Genomic DNA, 9209 nt, shown 5'->3' on the forward strand with positions numbered 1-9209 from the left:
TGTGTGTCTGTGTCTGTGTGTGTGTGTGTGTGTCTGTGTGTGTGTGTGCAGGTGTGTAACTGCAGTGCCGCGGGCTCGAGTTCATCTCGGTGTGAGCTGCAGTCGGGTCAGTGTCGCTGCAGGCCGCACTTCTCCGGTCTCCGGTGCGACCGCTGCGCTTTGGGCTACAAAAACTTCCCAGAATGCACCGCCTGCAACTGCAGCCCCGACGGCACGCGAGAGGAGTTCTGCGACCCGGCGCTGGGAGTGTGTGGATGCGAGGATCACGGCCGCTGCTCCTGCAAGGTGACGAATATTATTATTATTACTATTATTCATGCATCTTTTCTGCAAAGATATTTAACAACTGATTTGTTTAACATTTAAATCATGTTGACAACTTCATGTGTGCTGCACCTGGAATAGAATTTTTTAACTGGAGGGTAAATAATGAAAAAGTTACTTGAATCATGTTGTAGTTACATTGTAGGGCTGCAAAACGATTAGACGCGATTAATCGATTCAAAATAAAAGTTTGTTTACATACTATATGTGTGTGTACTGTGTATATTTATTATGTATATATAAATACACACATGTAAATATTAAAAAAAATATTTTATGTATTTGTATATAATTTATATTTCATATAAATATTTTACATATAAATCTAACATATTTTTCCTTAATAAATACATGTACAGTATGTGTGTGTATTTATATATACATAATAAATATACACAGTACACACACATATAGTATGTAAACAAACTTTTATTTTGAATCGATTAATCGCGACTAATCGTTTTGCAGCCCTATTGCATTGTCAAGTTGACTAGTTAAAAATCTTAAAAATCGAGAATCGGTCAAACGTTCTGAAAAAAAATTAATTTTTTTTTTTTTTTTGCCATAGCGCCCAGCCCTAGCTTTGTATATTGTAATGTGTTCTAGTACGTCATCGTTAATGTGGTTAATGTTTTTCAGGAGAACGTGGGCGGCAGCGGCTGTGACGAGTGTAAGACTGGGACGTTCGGTCTGACGGCTCAGAATCCGGCCGGCTGCAGTCCGTGCTTCTGTTTCGGTGTGTCCAGCGTTTGTGAGGAGCTCGGCGGATTGATCCGAGTGCCGGTGAGCAGTGATCACACACATCACATCGACTCACACTACAGGAAACCGTTTGTTAACTACACTGTGAACATACACTAGTTCAAAAGTTTGGCTCAGTAAGGCTTTTTAATGTTTCTGAAAGAAGTCTCTTCTGCATTTATTTGAACAAAAATACAGTAAAAAAGTGAAATATTATTCTAATGTAAAACAGCTGTTTTCTGTGTGAATATGTGTTAAACTGTAATGTATTTCTGTGATGCGCAGCTGTATTTTCAGCATCATTACTCCAGTCTTCAGTGTCACATGATCTTCAGAAATCAGTATAATATGTGACCCTGAAGCACAAAACCAGTCATGAGAGTAAATTTTTGTGAAATATTATTCTGAATAAATAATCTTTCCATTGATGTATGGTTTGTTAGGATAGCACAATATTTGTAAATCTGGAATCTGAGGGTGCACAAAAATCTAAATATTGAGAAAATCATCTTTAAAGTTGTTCAAATGAAGTTCTTAGCAATGCATATTACTAATCAAACATTAAGTTTTGATATATTTACGATAGGACATTTACTAAATATCTTCATGGAACATGATCTTTACTTAATATCCTAATGATTTTTGCCATAAAAGAGAAATGTATAATTGTGACCCATACAATGACTCAAAACTTTTGTAACATTATAAATGTCTTGACTGTCACTTTTGATCAATTGAATGCATCCTTGATTAAAAACATAAAATCTTACTGACCCCAAACTTTATATATAAATGAAACGGTAAGTCATGAGATTCCATGCTTTACAGTTATTTTACCAGAGGCGCAAAATATTAAAAATGTGTATAAAACAGTTCTTCAGTGCATTTTTTTGTCATATTAACATCCAGTCAGTGAGTTAAATTATTTCAGCGAGTAAGTGATTCTTTTGACTCATTCTTTAAAAGACATTTGTTTGTGAGTCTACAGTTTTTTTTTTTCTCATCACATTTAATTAAGAAACAAACTAAATCCAGATAAAAATATTATTTATGCTGCCATGGAACTGAAGATTGCAGTGCAGGAAAGTCTTTTGATGTGAATTATGAATATTCATGAATGGTGTGTATATTAATAAGTGTGTGTGTCTGTGATTCAGATCACGCTGGGCTCTGCTCCGGCTCTGCTGCGTGTCGTGTCTCAGAGTGACCTGCAGGGGACGCTGGAGGGAGTTTCTTACAGCGATCAAGAGATGCTGCTGGACGCGTCTCACCTCCACAGTCTGCCTGTCCTCACCGGCCCGTATTACTGGAGACTGCCGCAGAAATACCACGGTAACAAGGTACAGACCCGCACAAATACCACGGTAAACCCCACACAAATACCACGGTAACAAGATACAAATACCACAGTTAACACCACAGAATACCATGGTAACAAGGTACAGACCCGCACAAATACCACGGTAAACACCACACAAATACCACGGTAACAAGACACAAATACCACAGTTAACACCACAGAATACCATGGTAACAAGACACAAACACCACACAAATACCATGGTAACAAGGTACAAACCCCACAGAAATACCACGGTAAACACCACACAAATACCATGGTAACAAGACACAAATACCATGGTAACAAGACACAAACACCACACAAATACCACAGTTAACACCACCGAAATACCATGGTAACAAGACACAAATACCACAGTTAACACCACAGAAATACCATGGTAACAAGACACAAATACCACAGTTAACACCACACAAATACCATGGTAACAAGACACAAATACCACAGTTAACACCACACAAATACCATGGTAACAAGACACAAATACCACAGTTAACACCACACAAATACCATGGTAACAAGACACAAATACCACAGTTAACACCACACAAATACCATGGTAACAAGACACAAATACCACAGTTAACACCACACAAATACCATGGTAACAAGACACAAATACCACAGTTAACACCACACAAATACCATGGTAACAAGACACAAATACCACAGTTATTTATGCATTTCTATTCATACTTTTTTAATAATGTAAAAAAAATTTATGTTTATGCATGTATTTGTTGCACTCAGATGTGTGATTCGTGTGGTTCTGTTGTTTCTCCGGTAGCTGCTGTCGTACGGAGGAAGACTCTCCTACACGCTGGCCTTCTTCGCTCTGGACGGCTTGGGTCTGGCCAATCACGAGCCTCAGGTGCTGATGAGGGGCGGGCACCTGCGCAAGCTGGTCATCTACACTGAGCTTCCTGCGCCTGAGAACGGCGTCCGCACCGGACAGGAGGTTCCTCTGACCGAGGTCAGTTTGCTGACATCACCTCTGTGTGTGTGTGTGTGTGTGTGTGATCCCGGCGCGCTCTGACCGTGCTCTTGTGTTTGTGTGCAGCACAAGTGGAAGTATTTCAACTCTGTGTCTGATGAAGCCGTGAGTCACGCCGACTTCATGTCAGTGCTGAGTAACGTGGAGTACATCATCATCAAAGCGTCGTACGGCTCAGGACTGCAGCAGAGCAGGTGTGTGTGTGTGTGTGTGTGTGTGTGTGTGTGTGAGAGACAGTGTGAGTGTGTGCGTGTGTGTGTGACAGTGTGTGTGAGTGTGTGTGTGTGAGAGAGTGTGTGTGTGTGTGTGTTTTTAAGATTATATAATTTAATATAGTTAACTTAATCTATATCACACAAAGAGTACCGTTTTTCTGCAGATATTAGCATGAACACATTTAATAATCATGTTATACAAGTTCAGTAAAGTTAGCAATAAGTGACTTACATTTTAGACATAATATTGCTTGTTTTTGCTCAATTTTGCCAACGAAAATAGTTCCAAACAAAGATCAGAGCCAGTGGTGGAGCCAGGATGTTTTAAAGGGGTGGCCAGAGAGAGGCCAGCAACCAGTCTGGGGTGGCACAGAAATCTTCATTATTTCAATATAAAAATGTGTTTGACTATAATGTACTGGACTGTTTTAGTGCCTAAAACACAACGGAGTACAATTCATGTCTAAATCCCGGTAAGGAGAATTAGCTGCTGAGCTAGAACACAGCTATTCTAAGATAGCTATGTCCTAAACGTCTTATGAAGGCTTGTAGTCCAGAATAACTACACACAGCTAGCCTACATAGACAGCCAGATCTAGATTTAAAAACAAACTTTACCTGAAAAAAAAACACTTCAGATAGTTGCCAAGGCAACATTTCTTTTAATTTAGTTAGACTTGACTAAACGTACCAAAGAAAAAACTATTAATAAAACCTATAGAGACACAAAAACCATATAGATTTCATTAATTCATTATCAGTTATTTTAGTACATCAAGTCTATATCTATATCCATCCCTGCATACTACAAAAAGACAACAAAAACACAATTTAAGACAGAGAGTGTGTATGTGTGTGTGTGAGACAGTGTGAGTGTGTGCGTGTGTGTGTGACAGTGTGAGTGAGTGTGTGTGTGTGAGAGAGTGTGTGTGTGTGTGTGTGTGTGCGTGTGACAGTGTGAGTGAGTGTGTGTGTGACAGTGTGAGAGACAGTGTGAGTGTGTGTGTGTGAGAGTGTGTGTGTGTGTGTGAGAGAGAGAGAGTGTGTGTGTGTGTGTGTGTGTGTGTGTGTGTGTGTGTGTGAGAGTGTGTGTGTGTGTGGATCTGAATCATTCACAGCAACTCTCACATTCAACATTCAGCTTGCATAATGTGGCATATTTTAGAGTGATCTGATGTATTCAGTCAGATTTAATGTAGAGCCAGACTTTTATCCATCAGGATCGTGAACAGTGAGCTATGATATTGATTAATAGGATGAGTTATTACATTTAGATGTTTCTTCTTTAGAATAATGTCTATATGAAGTATAATAACACAAATAACTAATAATAATTAGAATTCCTTATCATGTACTGCAAATGCCATTGTGGTTAATGTTACAATTAATATGAATAAATTATAATAAAAATGACAAAAATAATTCAGAATAACAAATTAACAACAATAACTGGAATTCATTGGATTATCATGTAAAACCAAAGTGATGAATATGTAAATATGAATATGAACAAATATTGATAAATACAACAACAACAAAAAAATATATATATATATATAAATAATAATAAAAAGCACAATAATAATAAATAGAATTCCTTTGGGGAAAATAAAATTAATAATAATAATAATAAGTAGAATTCCTTTCAGTATCATGAAAGTAGCAATGAATATGTAAATATGAATAAATAATAATAACAAAATAATTATAAGTAATAAAAATAAAATAATTATTATAATTATCAATAATAATAATAGTAATACCGAGTAGAATTCCTTGAGGTATCATGTAAATAGCATAGCAATGATTATGTAAATATGTAATAATAATTATAAATAATAATAAGTACATGCAGTATAAATTCCATAGGGATGAATATGTAAGTATGAATATGAACTAAAATGAATGAATAATAAAAATTATTATTAAAAAGAATTATAAATAAAAAATACAATAATAATAAAGGGAATTCCTTACAGTATTGTGTAAATATAGTGATGATTATTTAACATGTGACCCTGGAGCACAAAACCAGTCATAAGAGTCAATTTTTTGAAATTGAGATTCATCCATCATCTGAAAGCTGAATAAATAAGCTTCCATTGATGTATGGTTTGTTAGGATCGGACAATATTTGGCTGAGATACAACTATTTGAAAATCTGGAATCTGAGGGTGCAAAAAAATCTAAATATTGAGAAAATCATCTTTAAAGTTGTTCAAATGAAGTTCTTAGCAATGCATAATATGTAAGTATGAATATGAACTAAAATGAATGAATAATAAAAATTATTATTAAAAAGAATTATAAATAAAAAATACAATAATAATAAAGGGAATTCCTTACAGTATTGTGTAAATATAGTGATGATTATTTAACATGTGACCCTGGAGCACAAAACTAGTCATAAGAGTCAATTTTTTGAAATTGAGATTCATCCATCATCTGAAAGCTGAATAAATAAGCTCTCCATTGATGTATGGTTTGTTAGGATCGGACAATATTTGAAAATCTGGAATCTGAGGGAGCAAAAAAATCTAAATATTGAGAAAATCATCTTTAAAGTTGTTCAAATGAAGTTCTTAGCAATGCATATTACTAATCAAAAATTAAGTTTTGATATATTTACGGTAGGAGATTTACTAAATATCTTCATGGAACATGATCTTTACTTAATATCCTAATGATTTTTGGCATAAAAGAGAAATGTATAATTGTGACCCATACAATGTATTGTTGGCTATTGCTACAAATATCCCCCAGCGACTCAACACTGCTTTTGTGCTGCAGGGACACATATGATAATAACTCATAACAACACATTGGGATGAAAGATTATGCAGACAGTCGTGTTCGTTCAGAATAACATCACTGATGAATCACTCAGAATGAGACGTGAATTAAGCGAGTTAGCACGTGCTGATCTGATGATCTCCTCTCTGTAGGATCTCTAATATCTCTCTGGACACGGCTCTGGAGGCGGATGAGGCTCGTCAGGGCGGAGACGAGGCGCGGCTGGTGGAGGCGTGTGAGTGTGCGCTGGGATACGCTGGACTCTCCTGTCAGGTCAGCATCCGCATCTTCCGCTACAGACAGATCTCAAAACAAACCTTCATGTGTTGTGTCACATTTAGAAATGTTTCTCATAGTTCCTGTCCTTTATCCAGACTCAGAAACTCAAAAACAAACAATCAAATAAAAATATAAGTAGTATAAAATTAATACTTAATAATACAATACAATATAATGTATAATTTCTAATATTTTCTGCCATTTAACCAAATTTAGAAACTCTTACAAGTACTAATATATATATATATATATATATAATACATAATTAATATTTAATAATATAATGCAATATATTGTGTAATTTCAAATATTTTCTGCCATTTATCAACATTTAGAAACTGATAAGTACTAAATATTTTAAATAATAAAACTTAGTTAAATACATAAAAATATAATACAATATAATTAGAAATGTATAATTTCCTGCCATTTGTCAAAATTTTGAAAGTTTGATAAATACTGAAAATTTTATGAAAAATAAATCAAATGAAATATATAAATAATATAAATGAATACTTAATAATATAATACAATATAATGTATAATTTCTAATATTTTCTGCCATTTATCAACATTTAGAAACTGATAAGTACTAAATATTTTTAATAAAAAATAATAAAATGTAAAAAAAATAAAAATGAAACTAAACCTAAATAAAATAAAATATATCAGTAATATAAAGTTAATACTTAAAAATATAATACAATATAATTAGAAATTATATCATTTCTGCCATTTGTCAAAATTGTGAAAGTTTGATAAATACTGAAAATGAAATTAAAAATAAATAAAATGAAATATATAAATTAATACTTTATTATATAATACAATATAATATTTCCTGCCATTTATACAAATTTAGAAAGTCGATACAAAAAAAATAAAAATAAATATAGTGTGTATATAAATAATGTACTTTCACATTAGTATCACTCAGGGTTGAGTTCTGTTATGTTATGGGGTGTTTTGATGAATGATCTGATGTTTTTACCCATCATGCTCTGTGTTCCAGGAGTGTGCTCCGGGGTTTTACCGTCAGGCCGTGTCCGAGCTCAGCATGAAGGGCAGAAAGCGTCCGCTCATTCGGCCCTGCGTCCCCTGCCGGTGCAACAACCACAGCCTGTCATGTGACCTGGACACGGGCGAATGTCTGGTGAGAAACACAGACGAGCTGCTGCATCCGAGCTAACTGATAATACAGACAGAGCAGCTGCTTGAGATGCTGAGATCATTGTGTGTTCAGGGCTGCCAGCACAGCACCGCAGGAGAGCACTGCCACGTCTGCACCGCAGGGTATTATGGGAAGGTTCAGGGCTCCGTCAGAGACTGCTCGCTGTGCACCTGTCCTCTGCGGGGTCAGAGGTGAGGTCACATGACACTGCCGTGGTCACATGTTAACCTGGGGCACTTCTGGAAATTAACCAGTAGAAACAGTTCTGGAAATAATCCAATCGGAATTAAGAAAGAAATGAAACTGAGTAGTGGTTAATGTTAGAGCTGTACAACAATATTTAGTCTTTCTGCTATATTATGATACGAAAAAATGCACTTTCAGCAGATGACTTGAATAGATTTATTATGAAGTCATTAATAATTCGAGAAGGAGTTGGATGATTTTATGCAAAATAAAAATAATTTTTAAATAAACGTTATATTCTGAAGACGTTTTTTGAGTGCAGATAATAATAATATTGACTATTATTAAATATAAATATTGGGGAAAAAATATATAGTGTAATGAAAAACATAAACAAATTTTTTTAGTTGCCAAGTAAACATTTCTCATTTTTATTATACTTGATATACTAAAATAAATAAAAATAATACTGAAATAAAAAATAATACAAACTATTTAGACATAAAAAATATTAATATATTAAAAAAGTCATTTGGTCAAAATGACAAAACACAAAAAATACTAAAACAATAACAGAAATTAAAACAAAAACAATATATAAAAATAAAAACTTATTCAAACTATTAATATAATCTATAATAGTATCTCACTGATAGTAGATTATTTTAATAAAATCTTATTTTATAGTACAACTGCAACATTACAATACTAATTTTTCCATCTTAATTCATTTTCAAACATTAAACCATTAAGCTTTTATTTTGGCGGCTTGACAGCTGAACACGTGTATGTGTTAGTGAAATTTGGTTGCGCATATAATTAAATACATAAATATACATACATATACAGTATATATATATATGTATCCGTGTGTATGTGTAATTTATCAGTCAATAAATTAATATATAAAATATAGAAGTATTTAAAATAAATAAAATATTGCTATGTTGATTTTATTTCTGTATATGGTGCAGTGCTGATATGTTGTGTGTCTATAGTTTCAGCTCGACGTGTGTGATAGAGAGCGCCGGTGACTTCCGCTGCGATCGCTGTGAGGAGGGATACGACGGCCGTTACTGTGAGAGGTGAGGTCATGTGACACACACACACTCACACACACACACACACACTCTCTCACACACT

General features: G+C 34.4%; 1 protein-coding gene across 1 annotated transcript in view; it reads left to right on the forward strand.

The window, feature by feature from the left end:
• Positions 1-9155, forward strand: part of LOC107575773 (laminin subunit alpha-1-like) — a 31778-nt gene extending 22623 nt beyond the window's left edge. Inside the window, exons 17-25 of the mRNA XM_016262105.1 lie at positions 52-285; positions 964-1107; positions 2223-2405; positions 3216-3401; positions 3489-3616; positions 6583-6703; positions 7722-7862; positions 7953-8071; positions 9065-9155. Of these exons, the coding sequence (XP_016117591.1) occupies positions 52-285; positions 964-1107; positions 2223-2405; positions 3216-3401; positions 3489-3616; positions 6583-6703; positions 7722-7862; positions 7953-8071; positions 9065-9155 (1347 nt within the window). The remainder of the gene's footprint in view (positions 1-51; positions 286-963; positions 1108-2222; positions 2406-3215; positions 3402-3488; positions 3617-6582; positions 6704-7721; positions 7863-7952; positions 8072-9064) is intronic.
• The last annotated feature ends 54 nt before the right edge of the window (positions 9156-9209 follow it).

This window comes from Sinocyclocheilus grahami, unplaced genomic scaffold, assembly GCF_001515645.1.
Source record: "Sinocyclocheilus grahami isolate Dianchi unplaced genomic scaffold, SAMN03320097.WGS_v1.1 scaffold2881.1, whole genome shotgun sequence".
Classification (NCBI taxonomy): Eukaryota; Metazoa; Chordata; class Actinopteri; order Cypriniformes; family Cyprinidae; genus Sinocyclocheilus; species Sinocyclocheilus grahami.